At 47.5% G+C, this 20,172-nt stretch overlaps 4 protein-coding genes across 4 annotated transcripts; 2 read left to right on the top strand and 2 right to left on the bottom strand.

The window, feature by feature from the left end:
• Positions 1-656: 656 nt before the first annotated feature.
• On the bottom strand, positions 657-1,049 carry LOC128717972 (protein qua-1-like). Its single transcript, XM_053811648.1, has one exon. The coding sequence runs from the start codon at positions 1,047-1,049 to the stop codon at positions 657-659; it is 393 nt and encodes a 130-aa protein (XP_053667623.1).
• Positions 1,050-3,144: 2,095 nt separating this feature from the next.
• On the top strand, positions 3,145-4,070 carry LOC128709065 (uncharacterized). The gene is made up of 2 exons (XM_053804050.1): positions 3,145-3,777; positions 3,882-4,070. Exons 1-2 carry the CDS (start codon positions 3,148-3,150, stop codon positions 4,068-4,070), a joined length of 819 nt encoding a protein of 272 aa, XP_053660025.1. The 5' UTR covers positions 3,145-3,147.
• Positions 4,071-11,931: 7,861 nt separating this feature from the next.
• Positions 11,932-16,200, top strand: LOC128707943 (uncharacterized). Its single transcript, XM_053802900.1, has one exon. It carries the CDS (start codon positions 11,932-11,934, stop codon positions 16,198-16,200), a length of 4,269 nt encoding a protein of 1,422 aa, XP_053658875.1.
• A 436-nt stretch (positions 16,201-16,636) lies between these two features.
• Positions 16,637-19,508, bottom strand: LOC128708524 (leucine--tRNA ligase, mitochondrial). Its single transcript, XM_053803503.1, has 4 exons — positions 19,428-19,508; positions 17,553-19,365; positions 17,003-17,493; positions 16,637-16,939 (listed from the first exon to the last, which is right to left on the bottom strand). The coding sequence occupies exons 1-4, from the start codon at positions 19,506-19,508 to the stop codon at positions 16,637-16,639; spliced, it is 2,688 nt and encodes an 895-aa protein (XP_053659478.1).
• Positions 19,509-20,172: the final 664 nt, after the last annotated feature.

Below are 20,172 nucleotides of genomic sequence, written 5' to 3'. Positions count from 1 at the left end.
TAAACAAGATACTAGACTTGAGTGAACCACGTAGTCGAAAATCTAGTCTTCGTCATGGGAAAATCTCCTATTCTCCTATTCTGCTGTTTGGATTCTAAACCATCGCAACACTTCCAATATTGCCTATAAAAATTGCTTAGCCATTGTCCTACTCAGAGCGTTAAGTTTTTTCTTTTCTTGTCCAGTGTTTTCTTGAAAATTCACCCACTCTTTTCTCCAATCACCTGTCAAGGTAATCCTAGCTGGCAAACTAGAATACTATCAGTTAAGCTACTTAAAAATAAAGTATAATAAGTCAAAGCACCAAAGCGAACCAATTAGGTAAACGTTTTAATATGTACAACATAAACCAATTCATTTGTTAAAGATGTTTCTTCGTAAGTTAAGACGTCATTTGTCTTATTGCCGCTAGATAATGCTATACATGATATATATTTGACAAATCATTAGACATGGGATTCGATCTTCATGTTTTCCAAGTTCTCCAATCACATAATTGAGATACTATGAATTGCTTTGAATGTAAACCGTTGTTGTGTGTTCGTTGTTGGTAGATTTGAAGTACATAACATAGAATAAAATTTGATACGCATTTCAACTATTGGGGTTTTTATAGGACTCTTTATTATTTGTCAATGTACTGGTCGATCATTAGATTAGTTCTTCTTGCCCTTCTGCTTTCCATTTTCACGACCCTTTCCATTGTCCTTCTGGGGCTGGTTCTTTCCCTTTCCCATCGGGCTCTCCATACGGCGTTTAGAGTTGTCAGTCTCGTCTTCCATGTCGCCCTTTCCGCCCTTTCCACCCTTTCCACCCTTTCCGCCCTTTCCGCCCATTCGACCAAATCCGCCTTTTCCTTTTCCACCGTTGCTTCCCTCTTGGCTATCGTCCGGTCCATCTTCCGCCGAACCCGAGTCCATCACCTCCTGGCCCTTGCCCTTACCCTTTCCTTCGCCTTTGCCCTTGCCATCTCTCTTCTGCTCAGACTTTGGAGCAGCCAAGGCGACTGCACACAGGACAACGATCAGGAAGAACAGAGTAGCCTTCATTGTTGCAGATTTGGATGGTTGGTCGAGAGTGGCTGGATTTGCTGTACTATTCCGTTGCGTGATCTACTGCTTTTATATCAAGCGACCGGAGTGTTAATGACGAAGGTACATGTGGCCAGTTGTTAAATTTCAATCAAAATCCGAATTAAATAATTTCTTGAGTGAGAATTAATGGTTCTACGCATTATTTTCCTTATATGACCTTGATAAATAAAGTGCAGTTAAGCTACATTAAATCGATTCAAAATTGCATCTCTTCCAGCCTTCCATTAAATATGTTTAAAATATGGTTTATTTAATTTTTCAATGGAATGTTCTTCTTCTTGGCATAATGACTTACTCGCTCATGCTTGCCGTTTCTGACTTACTAGACGTAATTTATCATGTAGCCGGAGAGTCGATCCTTGGTACGGGGCAACGGGTCCGGAAGGGATATAGTCCCGGTCCTGTCGTGTGGAATCGGCGCCGCTACCGAATACAGCATTGGGCCGCTCCCAATGATCTTATATGTCATTGAAGACCATAACCATACAGTTTTTTTTTTATTCATTTTATAGAGGCTTTGGGCCTTCTGGCTGACATTCGCCTCTTTACTTTAACGTATATTACATTTTAGATTAGATTGGTACAATCGTTACCCTAATTATATTTCTTTGTACAAATTTATTGCTTTTAAGAATAGGAGAACATTTCGTTCTTTTTCTTCCTTATTTGCTAAGATTTCATCGATATTATTGCCTATTTTGTACAATAGTCTTTCTTCATTGTAGCCTTCACAGTCTGCTAGGATATGCCTAATTGTTATTATGGCATTACAGTACGTACATTTTACAGGATCTGTTTTTGTTATTCGATATCCGTGTGTGATTCTTGAATGACCAATCCTAAGCCTGGTGAGAATTGCTTGCTCGTTATTTTTTAAACCATTCCCGAAGTGGGGAGCAACCGATGACAACCATGCAGTGTTCTTGGCCTGATGTACGCAATAGCAAGGTTTTGTGTCACAAATGCTTTGAAGAAATTTTCTTTCGCTTTAGTCGACAATATTGTTATGACTGGCACACGGAAAGATAAAAAGAAATCAACCTTATTAAAACGATTATCATAACTTTATCCTCTTTATATTTTTTTTCAAATTGTAGTAAACTTTTTGCATTACCATACAAGTTTTACATCATCAAGGTGTACCTTTCGTGCCAAATCAGGGGATCCGAGGGAACACTTGGATCTATCATCCATATCTCGACAAGTACTGCTTAGTGCCTGGTAATTATTTATTGGCATTATTACAAGTTTGAAATGTTAATTTGAAGAGATACAGTGATCGCCTTAAACCTACGAGTCTTGTGCCATTGTCCAAAACAAGGAGTATTTTTATGATCCTTGTTTGCATAATACAGTATGATCAGTACCAGTTTACTACTCGAGATCTATTTTCGGCTTCAGCGACAGTGAATAAAATACCAACATAATTTCGACAGATATGGTATTATTTTATTTTCATACTTTCAGTTCAGTTTCCATTGGCGGTGCTCAGTTCTTGCCCTTGCCCTTTCCGTTCTCCTTGCCCTTGCCACCATTCTGGGCATGTGCCCGACCAGCCTCAGCACGGGAAGCAGCGTCACCCTTCTCCTGGCCCTTGCCCTTTCCCTTGCCCACACCAACATGGGATCCATCCTCAGCTCCAGCAGTGGCACTCTCCTTGCCTTTGCCCTTGCCTTGTCCCTTGCCATGTTGCTCGTTACCATTGGCCGAAATCGCCACGACGCACAGAACGACGACCAGGAAGAACAGAGTAACCTTCATTGTTGCTTGTTGAGTTCAGAAGGATTGGGAGAGGACTGCTGATTTGAGCTTGCCAACGTGCAAATGTGATGTTGAAACAGGAATCATCCCTTGCTTTTATATTCAAAATCTACCAATCAAAACCAAATCGTTTATTAAAAACACATCAAGTGAAAGCGCTATTAAGCTGCTGCCAAATATGAACAGTAATTTTATGCTTACGCGTCAATTTGACACTGCTACGTGTACATTGTACAATTTTTGCAGTTTTCATCTAATTTTATTGTGATTTTGTTTTATTTTTCTCTCGCAGATGAACACAACAGATGATCGTCTGCCAAAGCTGGAGTTCACGCTTTCTGAGGACGAAGAAAATGCTCTCACACTGTACGAGGAGCTCGAGCAGACGGACATCAATCCGACCAATCTGAACGTGAACTGCTGCTGTGGTCTGTTGCGTACCTCACCCTTCCATCAGCCAAAGTCTTCCACAAGCCCTACCGGGCGCCTTCAGGTAGATCCATTACGACACGAAGCCGATGCACTAAATGGACATCGTGGCCATCATGGTCACCACCATCACCATCAGCATGCGGACGATACAGATCAGGACTTTCACATTTCTACCCGGTCCTGCGAGGATGACGAATGCGATAATGCGCTGGCCGATAGATGGCGCCACAACGTAACACGTCGCAACGAACGTTACCGAGCGTTTGGGTTGCTAGAGTCCAGCATTCTGAACAGCTTCCAGCTGCAAAACTTTCGCCGCAAGACGCCGAGCGTTTTCGATTCGTCTAGCTCTTCGGGGCAGACGAGTTGCAGTTCCACTGCATCGAGCATGATCGAGGACATTTCGGATAAGATAGAGGAAATCGGAAAACTCGACACCAACATCCATTCGCTCATGTACAAATCGGTCGAGCTACATAATGACATACTGGTAAGCTTGGAAATAATGCGTTTCATCTGATTTATTGTAATGAACCAACTGTAATATGCGTTCCTTCGCAATCTTATACGCTTCTCTATCTCGTTAATTGACAGTCTTTGGAGGCCACCACCAACCGCCTAATAGCCGATGCGAAAAAGCTCTCGGACGACCTGGATGATGTCCGATTCCTAGACGAACTGATCGCCATTCTAAACGGTGACATCGGGCCGGTGATACATCGCGAATGGCCTTACAAAATCGACACGGACGCCCCGATCGAAGAAGGCACCCCTGTCACCTAACCCACGGACACGGACCAATCTCAGGTGCACACCAGCACCAGTGCCCGTACTGTAAGCCATCGCGCCCGGTTTGCCACCGTACGCCCCGTGAGCCGGTCCTATTATGCCTTATTACACCGATAGAACCTCGTGACCGGTGGTGGCTTTGTAGTGCCGCGTCCATTGCAAAGAGAAAAAAAAACAACGAACTGCGAAGAAAATGCTAACCTAGACTTCAAGTATTTTTTTTACCGAATCGATAGCAACAGAACCAACGTTTCCTTGTACGCCTCATGCCGACAAGAAACCAATGTCCACCCGAAACCGGGAGGGAAAACTTAAACACCAGGCAAATGTCCGCGGCATCGTCCTCGGCGATAATTGGCTTACGGGCCGTGGTGGAAATCTTCGTCCACGGTCGCCTAGCTAGTCTATCCTATATTCAATTTAATGCTTCCGGGAATGCAGCGATTTTGTTTTCCCCCGTTTTACCGCTGTCTTGGCCGTTCTTTGACAGCTTCTTAGCCAACATAATTGTAAGTGCGTATAGTACCATTGTCAGTGTATTTGAAAAGTAGATCAAATAGCGACATACCTCGTTCCACTGGGCGGTCGATTATTTTTCGCATCGTTAGCTTCTGAGGCGTGTTCCAAACTATCGCTAATGAGCATCATTATAGTAGATTAGAAAATTATACCTAAGTTAAGCTACTCTGCATACGTAGGCTGTACAATAAATGACCCAATTGTGATAAATATAAACGTATTCGATGCTTTATTTTTATTACTACATGACACGTGAGAATAATTTTAAAGCAAATCTACTATCAAGGTTTGTTTTTATTGGAGTAATCTAAAGCTCATTTATGTAAATGATATTATAATACCACTCAAGTTGGAAAGACTACGTTTATTGCTGAGATCAGCATAACCATAACTATCATTAGTGTTCCTTTTACTAACTTTTATCCTTTTACTAATTTGTTTCACTAACTATTTCTTAAAATTACGAGTATTTACGCTACTTCAAGTACCCTATTTTCGCGTGTATAGGACCACACTTGTGCGCTAAACTCAACTTAAACTTGACCACAAATTAAGTAGAAAGTTTTGTTGCAAAACCCATAAATTTCATTTCTTAATGAAATCTTCATATATATAACCATCCCTACTTTTTACATAAAAATAGTATATTCAAAGTGGTGGCTTTTTTGTTTGAAAACATGGTAAATTATCTTCAAATTCACTAACATGCACTCAACACATAATTTTCCGGTACTGAGCAATTCGAATACTATGATGGAAGATTGCCTACATTTAGGCGCTTTTAAAAACGATTAACACTATCACTACTGGACCAATCCTTTTTGGCTCGAACGCCTCATTTCATCTCATCAATGTTTAGTTGTTGATCAATTATACCGTTGACACATTGACTTTTAAATATCTATTCTAAAATGCGAATATCTAAAACATTTTAGAACATAATCCAGGCCTTCGAAATTGTTTATTAAGAGATCATTAATAGAAGCTGTGTGAACGCTTGGTAGTTTTAGCGTTGCTCAAGACTCCCAAGTATTTAAAATTACTGAAATACATTTGTTTTAATCGTGTATAGTATCACAACGAAAAACCTGAACAATTTGCTATAATTTTTCGTTTCAAAGAGTAATGGCTTCATGTTTTTTTCTTGATGGATCAAATTTTAAGAATGCCTAAAGGAACCTCTTTGATTTTGTATTTCGTTTCAATACAAACCTTTGTGGATTAAACAGAAACATAGTTTTTAAACTCTTTCGCTAGGGGGCTTTATCAAATTTTGAAGAAAATAGCTTAGTGATCTCTCACATAAATATTCGCCGTGCTACATAAGGAATTGCCGTGTCGCTACATACCCCTATATTACCAATGACACAATTTGAACTTTAAATTCCCCAAACACAATTCGTATTTGTGTTTGTGAACCTTTCGTACCGGAAAAGAGACCGGACGTTTGAGGGAAGGGAAATCAATTTGTCACCCAAAATCGAAAATGGAAAGAAACGAAAAAAACCCCTCACACACACAGAACATATTTCGCGTGCGGTAATAACTTTTGTCATTGACTTCCTTTATTTTATGCAACATCGAACAAACGTGACCGTGCGGGTGTATGTGCCTTGGCTGGCAAGCATAATCACGCCATTGAACTTGCCCATACACCCCGAATATGAGAAACAGACACACACACACCCACACTAAACTGGGCCCGGGTGTTTTGATCCCAGCACCCTGATTCGGATGGGGCAATTCACTATGGATGTGTGTTTGGCTGTCGCTCCCTCCTGTGGACCGATTGCACCAAACCTCGCATATGAATTTATGCACGCTACCAGCCAAAAGTGACAACGGGTACATAAAAATGGAGGACAATCCCGGTTTGAGGTCCTTTACCGAAGTTTGGTTTGGCGTTTCTTTCTATTTCGCCATTTGTCCTCACCGGCCTCTTCCCACTTCTGTTCGGCATACAGTTTCCAAACTCGGCACTAGAGATACCGTTTAGATATGCAAATAAAATACTCCCACTGTACTCGCATCCCTTCCTGCGTCCCATATTGTACCAAATCAAAAGCAACAAAGTGAGCAATTGTGGTGAACCCTGTACCGTTGGTAAAGTTTTGCAACAATTTATTAACTTCCTGCCCTGGAGGGGTTGTTCTAGTACGCTGCACTACAATCGATCCTACCGCCCACTTCCGCTTCCAAAAGCCGAAAACTTAATTACTCGAGTAGTGTGTTCTGTGCTGGTGCTCCAGCTCCACATCACTCAACACGTTCCCCATTCGCTAATGGAACGTAGACAAGCTAGGAATACAACCGCCCACACTGTTCTCCATTAGTTTGTCGTTCCTTCAGTGCGATTTAGCGTTCGTTAACCTGGCGATATGGTTTTGTTTGTTTTGTTCCCGTTTTTCTGCGCTATCACTTCCGGCACTCCGGAGGTTGCATTCCGTTGGCACTGGATGGCCCGATTGGTGCAAACTTTGTTCGCTGCCACCGTGGGCTGACTGTTGACGTTCTTCACCGTGCGCCGTGCGGGTTGCAATGTTGCCTCGAGTTGTTGCCATCCTTGGTGGAAAGGAACGAACGAACTCAACATTAAATGCACTTCTTGGGTGAGGTGTTGCCCCTAAAAGGGGGCTGAAATGATACAATTCATGTTTTAATTAGCAAGTGACATTGATTTTTGCTATTATTCTTGTTATTACCACTAGTCGATAAGGCCTGGCCGTTTTAACAAAAAAAAATTATATTGGATTTTTCTTCCCTTTTCCACTGCCATAAAAATAAAAACCTATTTGTTAACACTTTTTCAATAGAAAATGGGACTTAGATGTCCCTTTATATGTAAAACATACAATGTAAACTACCCTCATACACAACCGCCTGTAGACAAAAACCGTCAACTACTGTGCCACCCGAAAATAACTTCCACCGTGCCAGGAAGCGGGAACTGTTTGCCTAGCCCCGCCACAACCCACCTCGGTGTTGCTTCCATCCCGCGCCAACTGTGCCTCAGTGCCGCAAGTGCTAATGATAGAAAATGGCAAAAATGTAGGCCGAACTTGCCACGCGGTACCTTTCCCAAGCATCGTACAACCTTCTCAGGAATGCGGAATTGAGTACGATTCCTTGGACAACACAGCAGGGACCTGGGAATGGGGTTGCTGCAGCGAAGGGCAAGCGAAAACTTTGCAGATTTTCCAACGATTTTCACTTTTCCCTCACCTGCGCACCATTGATGCCATTCATTTCCTCCCCGAACGAACTTTTGGCACTTGGAAGTAACACTTTTGTGCCGGAAATTCTCGGAGACACCCCGGGACTGTTAGGATCTGTTTAGGAATGGTGCCCACTTCCCCCTCCCTCCCCTCCCCCTTCCCCCCCTCGTTACCTCTCTCGCGAACAGGTCACGGTGTAAGTGAAACAAAAAATAAACCAAGAAACCGTTTACCGATTCCGATTTCCAGCAGCAGCGGTAGCGGAATGTGAGAAACTATTCAGACGACCGGAAGCACTACCATACGGCAGCCATCATGCCCGTACCATGTGGCATGGTTGAGACGGCTGCGTTCCCAGACCGGCTCGGAAGTTTGTATAGCTCCTCTTCTCCGTCCCTCCCGTCCGCATCACTCCTTTCCACATGCACGCACGTCACAATTTCATGACGTGCCGTTTCACACACCCGATCATCATCGTTGGCGTCGCGTCACGAAAGCAGTCGGGTTTTTCCTGCAAAGCTTTCACTCATCGCTATGGAGCAGCCCGAGGGGGGAGAACTGATTGCAAACCGGTACGTAATGTATGGGAGCGCTTCCTAATCAGACCATGGTTTAGATAGGCTATGGCTAAATTACCAACACACCCATACAAAATCATTGTCGGCCTCGGGCAGGCCGTACACGAATTAGAAAAAGGATCCCACCGTGCCTTATTAGCGTTCCGGGCGAAACTTACACGAATAACCATTTTCCGATTGTGAACTGCTTTCTACAGTTGCTCTCGTCCTGAGCAACCGCGGTTGTGGATGTTGTAGACCATTTCGGGAACCACCCGAAGGATTGGCCAAATCAACTGACATCAACACGTGAAGCAGCTACCACGGCACGGCACAATTGCAGCGCAGCAACACTCTCTTACCGATCCACCGTGCGGATGGAAAAAAGGATTCTTTCCATTAAATAAAAGTCGCTATTAATTATTCAAATCTAATGACGACACTCATAGAATAAAAGCTAATTTTAATCAGAGTGCTGCTTAGTACTTCTACTCACAGTGCTACTTACTACTCACTAGCTTAAAATATCTTTGGACTAGCAGTGTTCAGTTAACCTTGCAATCCGAAATCGTCCTTCGTTCATTTAATTTTCTTAACATTAAAAAATCGCCTCAAAGAGATAACTTTGGTTCTTCATCAGTTAGTTGAAAGAGTATATTTTTTAAATAATACTTGCATTGCTATTTGATTGGTGCAATCTCCACTCTTGTCTGTCCGCGGGCAACATTGGTTAAAATTATCGCAGCACTTACTCATCAGCTTGCAGCCATTTACACAAATATTCAGCTCGTAATATATTTTTTCCACAAATCTTATACACATTAATCTTATTAATCATAACAATAATTAGTAGTTGGAGGGACGGTCGGTAGTGTATTGGTAGCGGAGCAATTTTTACACCACAGGACCAGTCCAAAATCCCATTCGGTCCAACCCCACGTAGCAAGAACAGACTATCTGACTATGTGATAAAATTAAGTCTAGTAAGCCAGATATGGCAGGCATGACTTAGAAGATCGTTACGCCAAGAAGAGAGAAAGAGAGCGAGCGAGTGGTTGAACGGTTAAAAATATTACAACTTTATTTGAAAAAGACACTTTTGAAATATGTTCATATTAGCAATAGTGTCGCCCCCGTTAGTTTAGAGGCCCTTACCCTTATGTATATTATAAAAGAGGGTTTCAATCTCCTATTCGACCAACAGTATTCAAAACATCAAAGTTGAATAAGATTTCGTCGGTATTAAAGAATTTAATCTCTAAGACTTCATTCTTGATAAAGAATTAAGCTATTCAGTTCTTGAGGCCTCCAGCTCTAACCCTTGGAGCACTTAATTCCTGATGTAACCATTTCCAAGAACTTAATCATTGATTCTCGCCATCTCCAAGAATTGACTAGTGTAATTATTAAGGTAGGTTTAGCTGATTAGAAACCTAGCAAGACTGATTATCCAGCTTAGGGTAAAAGCCGAAGAGAGCTAGAAATGACTGGCCAAGACCTCTTGAGGTTGGTAATGGTACTACATTAAAGAAGAAGTACAAGACTTGGATATTAAAGCAAAGTGTTGAATCTATTAACCAGGAGATCTAAACTGCCTTCAGTTTAACTTTCTGCTACACCACTATGCTCTACAAAATGTTTTCTTCGATAAAACGCAGACCAAAATACACCTGAGCGCAATGCTTTTTCACAGCAGAAACCTGCGACGAACGGTAAGCCCCCTACGTGAACCTAACGCAACGCGGCAACCACACAAACAAACGGCGCAACGAAACATACGCCAGCTATTCCCTAACAACATTTTCAGCACAATCACTAGGCTTTTGTTTATATCTAACCTCAATACAGCATAGCGCATATAGATAGCAGCACAACACCACCGTCGTCGTCATACTCGGTGTTCTGGTGTTGCGCTGCCAGCCTGGCCTGCCCTCGCTTGCCGCACTCCGTTACCACCCGAAGGATCCGGTACGCTAGCGGAAGCGGGACCGCACCATCAGACTTTTCTTGGGGCTGATGGCCGATTTTCAATCATAAACAACATAAACCCGAACTTCCCCGGAACCGCAAAGGGGGGTGTACGGTGGGGTCTCGCCATTCAAGCACATTCACTCTCTCTCGCACAGAACATACACAAATACACCCTTCGCACCAGGAGGACATCAAATTTGAGCCAGTGTTGAGGCACCCGTTTTGGGAAAGGAATTACACACCGAAGGCAGTCGCAAGGATCACGTCGCCGAGTTCGGATGTTCTGGCGTGGGCCCGCACAACGTTACGGTTCGGGGTTTCCCTTAACGGTCGCGGAATACGGATACGAACACTCATACCAAGGCGGCCGAGTGCTGGCAAACGAAAACTACCGGGCGACCCCATCAAAGCAGCACACGTTTCAAAAAAATTGTAGCTAGATTCAAATTTGCAGCCAGTGTCCCACAGGATCGAATAATGTGCAGCGAACAGTGCGGATGGTCCGTTCGTAAACGGACATTTTACATACCCACCCGCGTAAATACAAACACACGCACGCGTCCGGTATGCTGAGTGCCGAGTGGGCGAAAGAGAGGGTAGTGTGAGTGCGCTCGCAGAATTAAGCAAAAAAAAAAAACACACGACGAAGAAAGAAAACAAATAACGTGAAACAGTGTGTGCGCGCCGCCAAGTTTATTCCGTTCGGTTCGGTCGGAAAAATCGGTCACGAAAGTTTTTCGGCATTCAATTGATTTTCACTATTATCCTTCGAAAGGGTTGGGGGAACGGGTGTGTGTGTGTGTGTGAAAGGGCGGAAAACGGAACGGGGGCGGGAAGGATGACAGACAGAGAGCAGAAAGAATCACCGTCGTCCTCTGTCTGTCGCGAATGAAGGGTGCGGGTTGTGACAGGCAAAACAGGACAGGTGAAACGGAAAGGGCCCCTCCTGGCAACTCCAAACCCACCCACCCGTGTACTGGGTGAAGCCATCATAAACAACTTTATGAAGCGTATGAATTACAAAACGGTGACTACTGCATCACAACTACACACCGGTACACGAAGAAAGTCCTGCAGGGCAGACGACCTGGGACCTGAAGGAAGAGTGGGGGGGGGCGAGTTCTTTTTGAGTACCGAACATCATCATCATCACCGCGCCGGGTGAAGGACTTTTATCCTTCAGTTTGCGACAATACCAAATCCGCACCATCGAAGCCATCGTTCGTGTTGATTGTCGCCTAAAGATTTGCCCATTTTTTTTTCTAGTGTTTGTTTATTTTTACTGCCTGCATTTGAAGAGAAAGCGAGAGAGACAGAGAAAGAGAGGGGTTTTATATTCGGGCCAACGGCGGTGGAGGCTCCACCGGAAGACGATGACAATATACCGACTAGCCACCGTACGTGTGCGTGACGATTCCGTACGGCAGACATTGAAGCGGAGGCCAACGAACGGCACACCGAGGTGAGGTGTCAGTCGTTAAGTCGGTCAGTTAACGACCCAAAAACAGATCGCAAAAACAAAACACCCACGAAGCAAGGTTAGCGTGGGTAGATCGCCGTGGATAAGCAGGTCGGCACTGTCAGGCAACACCAATGAGTACGCCGAAGATACGGGGGAAGTCCGGCATACACATCAACGATGGTATTATCGGTCCGAGCGCATCCGGTGCGGCCGTCAGTGGCGTTGGGTCCGCACACAACGCACTGCTCAAGATCGAATCGGTCGTGCCGAAGCTCACGACCCGCGGTACAAACGGGCCGGGCACGAACATTGTGCTAGCGGCCGGCCATTCCACTCGCCTGCGTACGTTCCATCGGTCCCACAGCACGCTTAGCTCGTCGTACCTGCGCAAGGTGACTGCTGCCGCTGCGGCTGACTACAACCGCCAGCAGCGCATCCATCCGGGCCCGATCCGACCGGAACCGATCTGCGAACGGGGCAGCTATGGACCGTCGCCGCCACCGCCTGCAGCGGCACCGCCACTCTCGCAGGCACTGCTCGACACGACCGGCCAGCAGCTGCTGGCCGGGTACGCGGAAACACCCCCGCTGGACAGTACGCTGATCGTGCAAAACGGCGTGCCGAGCATACGCCGATCGCAGAAGGATCGCGAAAAGCACCCGGACCGGGTAAATCTCGACCGGAAAGGGCTCAGCTCGATACCGCTCATTGAGGATGAACCGAACCTGCGGCTGCTCTCGCTACAGCACAACCTGATCAACGCGTTCCACATCCCACCGGAAGCCGATCCGAACAACAACCTGCACCACCATGGCCCCCCGATAGCCGGTGGCCACTGTGTGATCAACGGTGGCGAGCTGAAGCCGGCTAACGCCGCACTCCCCTACCCAGCCAGCAGTCCACCCACCCCGACCAAACCCTCCCCCAGTGGCACACCAACCAATGGGCCGATGGTCACCGCTGGCCCTCCAGCGCCATCGTCCTACGGCACTACCAAACCCTCCGCCAAACAGTTCCTGCGTCAGAAGTCGACGTCCCGCGGTCAACTGCTGATGGGCACTAATCTCGCTTCGCTCGGACCACCGGGAGTGTCCGGAACCGGTGGCGGCCCGGTTACGGGAAGCTTCATCCAAAGCAAGATAACGATCGGTACCAAACAGTCCGGTTCGCAGACCGCATCGGCACAACCGCAGCAAACACATTCGTCCACCAGCACCGGCCCAATGTCCGGTGTCTCACCGCACCTGCAAAAACCCTCGCCCCACACACCGTCATCCTCCACGGCACCGATCGCCATTACGGCGCATCAGAAAAGTTTGCTCAAAAAGTCCAACAGCTTCATCGGCGGCCCGAGCATGTTCCTTACCGGTGGTGCGAACGGGCAACCCACTGCCGCCGGTGGGCCATCGAACGGGATGCTGAAAATGCGCGCTGGTAAGCTGCTGCTCGTACCATCGTTCAGCATCGACAACCTGAGCAACATTACCGAACTTCCGCCTGCCGGCAGTCCGGCCGGGGAGCAGGATTACTTCAACGGCCATTCCAGCAGCAATGGCAGTGCGACCAACAGTGGCAAAACGACCCCAACAAACAACGGCCAGTGTACGCCCTCGGCGGAGAGTGTACTGCCGGCGAACTGTGCCACCCTACTGACGCGCTACAACCTAAGCAATCTGGTGTTTCTCGATCTGTACGACAACCAGATCGAAAAGATCTCCTGCCTGGATGGGCTCAAGAGTTTGACGGTGCTGCTGCTCGGCAAAAACCGCATCATCGACATCGGTGGGCTGGTGTCGCTCAAGAGCACGCTGCGCGTTCTGGACCTGCACGGCAACAAGATCAGCAACATTACCGGCAGGATCAGCCAGCTGCAGGAGCTGAAGTCGCTCAACCTTGCCGGTAACGCACTACGCCAAATACAGACGCAAGATTTCGCCGGTCTGTTCAGCCTGAAGGAGCTGAACCTCAAGCGGAACCGCATCAAGAAGATATTCGGATTCGACGATCTGCACAATCTCGAGCGGCTCTGGCTGTGTCACAACGATCTGCAGTGCGTGGAGGACATGTCGGCGATCGCGAAAGCGATCAACCTGAAGGAGGTCACGATCGAAAACAATCCCGTCTCGCTGGCTGGCGATTGTGTTTCCTTTCTGGTGAGCTACCTCCCAGGGCTGGTGTCACTCAGCCAGATGCAGATTACCGAGCAGGTGCGCCGCGCTGCCTCGGCCTGGCGCAAAAACAAGGAACTTTCCGATAGCAAATACTCCAACCTGTCGTCGGACGTGTGTCAAAGTATGCGGCGCGAGGAAATCATTTCGAATGCGCGCACCAACTGGGAGTTGCTGCGATCGCAACAATCGACCGTCATTGCGCGCGGTGCACAACGTCTCACTGCCAATGGGACCATCCCGAAAGATGCCGACCTGTTGCTAGACACCACCGCAGGCACCAACGCACTCCTAACGGAGAACGGTAGCCCGGCCGGTGCTGGAGGTGAAAAACTAGCGCGAACGAAAGGCAATGCAGCGAACGGGACGTCACAGGGTGTTCCGGGTGCCCGACCACTTAGAGTTGCGAATGGGAAAAAGGCGACCAACCGAAAGCCATTGGTTCGATCTTCCTCGCAAGACAACTCCAGTTCGCAAGTTTCCGAGCAGGGCGGTGAGGAGTACTTCCGGTTGCCACCAATTCTGGCGCCTTTTCTGGAACAATCCACTACCAAGTCTGGTGAGGGTGAAGGTTCCGTGACGTCGGGTGTCGGTACGCACGCGGATTCGAGCGTATCCAGCGGGTTCAGTTCCGACAATGAGGAACCGCTTAATCTCGAGAAGGACATGGACAAACAGACAACGCTGGTAGCATGCAGTGCGAACTCCACTCCGGAGAAGGAATCAGACACCGATCGGGTGGTGCCCGCAACGTCAGCAGCTTCCGACATGGTAGACGACATTGCAGAGAAGAGTGAACTAGCCGTTACCAGTGATCTTCCCGCATTGGAGGAATCACCTCCACAAGTCGATGAGGTTAAGTTCCCTTCGCCTACGGATGAACAACCACCGCCGGACACTAGTCAGACAACGGACGAAGCCAACCTCGACAAATTGTCCACCCTGTCGACGCTCTCGACCAAAAGTGCCTCCGAGTCGGTCATTACCATCGCTTCCTCGAACTCCGATTCCACCGGCTCCACGACGGACTCTGCTGGGAGCAGTTCGGCCGGTGGTGTCGGTAGTGGCGGTGGTAGTGGTGGTGGTGGTGGCAGTGGAAGTAGTACGAGTGGGCACACATCTTCCATAACCACCGAACGAGGCCGAACGCACAAAACGAAGCTTAGCACCCCTATCAAGCGGTACGGCACTGGAACCCTCTCCCGGACGCATACCGCCCGCAACACCACGCTCCCCTCGACCGCAAACAGTTTGACCAACTCGTCCAACCTTGCCAACGCTTCCAACGCTGGCACACTCGCAGCGCCCAGCACGGGCGGTGTTAGTGGAGCGTACGCCGGAATTCCCAGCAGCAATTACGGTCCGCCCACCATCAGCACCGGCACCGGCAAGTCGGGCAAATCGGGCGAACGCGAACGTGAACAGGGTGGTGACTATCTGATCGAGATCTGTGGCCGCTACCTGAACGTGTACGGGCTCGGTGCGCTCCGGTTCATCGACAAGCAGTGGAACATGCAGAAGGCGTGCGACGTCCATACGGTGAAGTTCAGCTACATCAACTTCAACAGCATCACGGCCATCCTCTGCCGGATCAAGGTGCGGTTCGTGAATGCGGAAAATTTCATCTTTCGCGAAACGAACATTACCTGTCTCGGGCAGATCAATGCACTCGCCGAAAGTCAAGGCATCGCGTCACTGACGATCGACCCGGAGGGCAATCCGTTGGCGTCGCGGCCCTGGCGCAGCTACGCCATCTACCGGCTGTCACACTGGGGCCTGAAGCAGGTGAACGGGACCGAGGTGACGCCCGAGGAGGTGCAAACCGCCGAGGCCACGTACGCCGGCCTGTCCGATCTGGTGCTGTGGTCCCTCCCGGAAGGGCTTCTGCAGCCGTTGCTGCAGCGTTTGCGGCTCGAGGAGACGGCACACGCCTCCAAGATGACGGCCAAAGAGTGGCTAATGCAGGCGGACCCATCGCTCAAGAACATCGTCGGCAAGGAGGCCCTACAGTGGAAGAAGCACAGCACCACCCAGGACGATACGGTGATGCGGGCCAAGGGCAAAGCGTACTTTGCCAAGATGCTGGAAAACACCTGCAACGCGGTCGAGAAGCTGCAGCGGCTCGAAACGATGTGGCCGGTACTGTTGCTGGAGATGATCCGCAACACGCTGATCGACTACTCGCAGATTGACGTGTACGTCAAGGGGATGCTGGTCGAGCTGCTCAAGTAAAGGCACGCGAGGAGCAAAACAGGAAGACAACCATGTGTTCAGCGGACGGTCACAGCACACCGTCAGCACCAGTTTTTAAGTACCCAGCCTTTTTGAGAAAGGACCATCAAACTGCGCGCCAACTAAAGTTTTAACTCGCTCGCGCGTTTGCTAGCAAATCGTTCAACAGTTCAAGTGCAATAGTAGCATAGCAAGTGACACACTATTTTACCTTACACTTTTACTCCACCATTCCCACTACAACCTTGCGGCCCTATCGCTCAACGCTCGACAGTTTTTTTTTTATCCCGCCAACGTAACATGCGATATTTATTAAACGTCTTTTTGTGTAAAATGCAAATAAAGCACATACGAAATGCGGCCTCGTACGTTGCGGCAATTCATTTCCTATCACATTTGCTCCACCTGGTACGCTGCTTCATCGAGGTTCCACGTCTCACCCAATGTGAAGCACTTGTAGCGACTTTTTCTTCTTCAACTTCTTATCTTTCTTTTCCTTTTTACTCTTGGTCGCATCCTGGTCGTCTTGTCCCTCCGCGAGGATGGCACGATCGAGATCTACATTGAGTGCTGCTTCGCAGCTGGGATATAGCACGAAATCGCTCGTCCGGAGTGGCCGATTTCCAATCAACTTTACTATAGGTTCCTGACGTAGTGCTAAATCGAGCGATTCCTGGTGCGTTAGCTGATTGAAGCGCTTGGCCGGGATTTTGAGTATGCAACATTCGGCACCATTTATCTAAAAACAGGCAAATAAATCAATTAAACAAAGAAAGAAAACATACACACCGAAAGTAACTACCTTAAAGGTAAGATCAAGTGGGAAATCTTCGTCTATCTCTGGCCAACGCTGGTCGAACACCGTACCATCCCATTGCAGTACGCAACCGCTTGATGCATCTCGCTCTTCCACTCGATGCGGCGCAGTAACGAGCTGGTGCCAAAGTTCCGCTGCGAAATGCGGTGCCATTGGGGCGAGCATAACGATCTGGGCGGCAAGTGCACGCTCGTACTGTCGCCCGAACGTAACCACATCTGGTGGAGCGCGTCGAATAGCGTTCGTAAGACCTTGCATCTTCGAAATGCCCACACTTAGCTGGTGCGAATGTCGGTAGTTGAAGGTAGCGCCGGCCGTAAAATAATTACGAGCGTCCCACAATTTGTGTTCCTGTTCCGTGAACTCTTCCGTTGCAGGGGGTTCGGCAGATTCGGGATTGACTTTTGCACGAAGCTCCCGAAAGTCGTGCATCGTCATCCAGAGTCGCTTTTGCCAGTTTAAGATGCCCGGGAAAGCTACCAAAAAAAGGGAGTTTGATTAGAATATTTCCTTCGATTGGCATGCTTCTACATACTCGCTTCGGACCAGTTACGATGGGAAGTTGGTGCTACATCAGCTAACAGGATCAGTCGTAACGTGTCACATCCATGCTCTCTCAAAACTTCCAACGGATCGACACCATTTAGCTTCGATTTGGACATCTTTTCCCACAGCATTGTAACCGGTTCGCCTGTCGCCCGTTCGATCGCTTTGCTGTGCTTTTCATCCAACACTTCTACCTCCTCTGCTGGAATGTATTTCCCATTGTTAACCACACGATACGAGCGGCCCATCACCATGCCCTGAACGAGCAACCGCTTAAACGGTTCCGGTGTGGGTAGAAGTCCTTTACTGTGCAGATAGTGGGCCACAAACCGTGCATAGTAGAGGTGCAGCACGGCATGTTCCTTGCCACCAACGTAAAGATCCACTGGCATTAAGCGATGAGCGAGGGTACGATCGAACATCTGCTTCTTGTTGTGGGCATCGATGAAACGCAAAAAGTACCAAGAACTATCGACGAACGTGTCCATGGTGTCAGATTCCCGACGACAGTCCGTACGCTGACAGGAGGGACAATTTACCCTTAGCCATTGTTCATTCTGCGCCAGCGGAACTCCAACAGAATCGGTTGGCAATTGTACGGGAAGGTCTTGTTCCGGTACTGGTACCGTCCCGCAACTGGGACAATGAATAATCGGTATCGGTGTACCCCAAAACCGTTGACGGGAAATGAGCCAATCGCGTAACTTTGAACTAACCGGGTGGCCACCGATTCCTTGACCGATACCTTGTTCAAGTATTTCCTTGACGGCAGTTTCCTTTTCTTCGTCTCTGTTTGGTGCTAAATCTAAATTTAAACCACTTTTTACCGCTAGTTTACGATTCTGTTCACTATCAACGGCTAGATAAGTGTCACATCCCTCTGGAAAGGGAACCGCTTCCGTTACTATCACCGGAAGCATCTCTTCGGTAAAAGGATTTTTTACGATGACACTCTCCAGCAGACATTCATTCTTTTTGGCATCGTTCAACAGATTGGTGGGATGGATAGCTATGAACAGGGCTTTTTTTAACTCTACCGGATCACGAGTCCACACGGGAACACTTTTCATTTTATGATCTCCAACTAGAGGGAACTCAAACGAATAGCCTTCACATTCGCCGATCCAGTGACGCTGCAACTTTATGATATCCTTCCAATCTTCCAGTTCAGGATCACTTAAACCCTCCAGCAACTGTTTGGCAAATGCTGTCGTCCTGACGAACCATTGACGAAGCACCTTTTTCTCGACCTTTGCCCCGGAACGCCAAGAGCATCCGTTATCGTCGACCTGTTCGTCAGCCAGCACCGTCTCATCGACAGGATCCCAATTTACAAGCGCTTCCCGTTGGTATGCTAGCCCATCCTTGACCAACATCAAAAACAGTTGCTGGGTCCAGCGATAGTATTCCGGCTCACAGGTAGCAAATTCACGCTCCCAATCGAAACTGAAGGCCAACATTTCAAGCTGTTTGCGCATCTCCCCTATGTTCCGGTGGGTCCACGTGTCGGCTGGAATTCGTCGCTGTATGGCAGCGTTTTCCGCCGGCAAACCGAACGCATCCCAACCCATCGGATGCAGTACGTTAGCACCTTTGAGCCGGTAAAACCGCGCCATTGCGTCACTAATTGTGTACACGCGGACGTGACCCATGTGCAGGTTGCCGGAAGGGTACGGAAACATTGCGAGCACGTAACGTTTGGGCTTGGTCGTGTCAAATGGGTCAAAGCGATAATCTCCTAGCTTGTTGTGCCACTTCTGTTCCATCTGATGTTTCATTTCAGGGGACAGCTCCCGATATGTCTACAAAAGCAAGGGAACAAATTATCAAATTATATTTGCTTCTGAAAGAAACGTTGTTTTACCGTCAAATCTCCAACGATGGAACAGAAACTTCTTTGCCCTTTTAGCCATCGTCCCAAACATGAACCGCGAGGAAAACGCATGTTTTTCAACCCAGGGAAACACACAACAAACTTTTTCGCCCGATGACATAACCCGGTACAAACGTCAAACGGGATGCTTGGTCGATTAAAGTACGAATGGGGGAATCACAACAAAACGTCCAATAACCATGCGGACCCGGCATCAGCTGTTCAGTTTGATCGATTGTTTATATACACAACGTCATGCATCTCGCTCTGACGGTAAGACAGCACGACCAGCAATCGATTAAAGCTACCAGGAAAAATGCATGCTCGCTACAAAACACACCACAAATTAATGCTTATCACTGTTTTTCACCTAGGGACTGGAAAACCTCCAGGAAAATGACAAATTGTGTATGTGGAATTGTATAATTCAAACAAGATGTTTTCTACACGTTCGTTTGTGCTCATTTCTGACTATAATCCAAACATTAAGGCTTTTTATAAAAATTAAGTCGTGTCTAGATTTTCATCTCAATCGCATCATAATGCATTAATACATCGGAGAAATAGAAGAAATCACTGACCGAAGCATCCAAGAAAATAAAATAAAAATCTATTCTTCCCTAGCAGTGTTCAAATTCTCCTGGATTTCTCCTTCACAAGTGCACGTTTGTAATACCAGCTTCAATGGCTCATATTTCAAATGAAACGTTTCGCATGAGTTCACATTCTTGCAGTT

Source organism: Anopheles marshallii, chromosome 2 (genome assembly GCF_943734725.1).
Source record: "Anopheles marshallii chromosome 2, idAnoMarsDA_429_01, whole genome shotgun sequence".
Taxonomy (NCBI): domain Eukaryota; kingdom Metazoa; phylum Arthropoda; class Insecta; order Diptera; family Culicidae; genus Anopheles; species Anopheles marshallii.
Note: the sequence above shows the minus strand (reverse complement) of the source record. Positions and strands in the feature narration are given on the sequence as shown.

What these genes read in the sequence shown, in the direction of transcription:
- LOC128708524 (XM_053803503.1), bottom strand. Translation starts at nt 19,508, where the DNA reads ATGCGTTTTCCTCGCGGTTCATGTTTGGGACGATGGCTAAAAGGGCAA. An exon ending in TCGTAACTGGTCCGAAGCGA is followed by an intron (nt 17,494 to 17,552) that starts GTATGTAGAAGC and finishes TTTTTTTGGTAG; the next exon opens with CTTTCCCGGGCATCTTAAAC. An exon ending in CACTTGATCTTACCTTTAAG is followed by an intron (nt 16,940 to 17,002) that starts GTAGTTACTTTC and finishes GCCTGTTTTTAG; the next exon opens with ATAAATGGTGCCGAATGTTG.
- LOC128709065 (XM_053804050.1), top strand. Translation starts at nt 3,148, where the DNA reads ATGAACACAACAGATGATCGTCTGCCAAAGCTGGAGTTCACGCTTTCT. An exon ending in AGCTACATAATGACATACTG is followed by an intron (nt 3,778 to 3,881) that starts GTAAGCTTGGAA and finishes GTTAATTGACAG; the next exon opens with TCTTTGGAGGCCACCACCAA.
- LOC128707943 (XM_053802900.1), top strand. Translation starts at nt 11,932, where the DNA reads ATGAGTACGCCGAAGATACGGGGGAAGTCCGGCATACACATCAACGAT.
- LOC128717972 (XM_053811648.1), bottom strand. Translation starts at nt 1,049, where the DNA reads ATGAAGGCTACTCTGTTCTTCCTGATCGTTGTCCTGTGTGCAGTCGCC.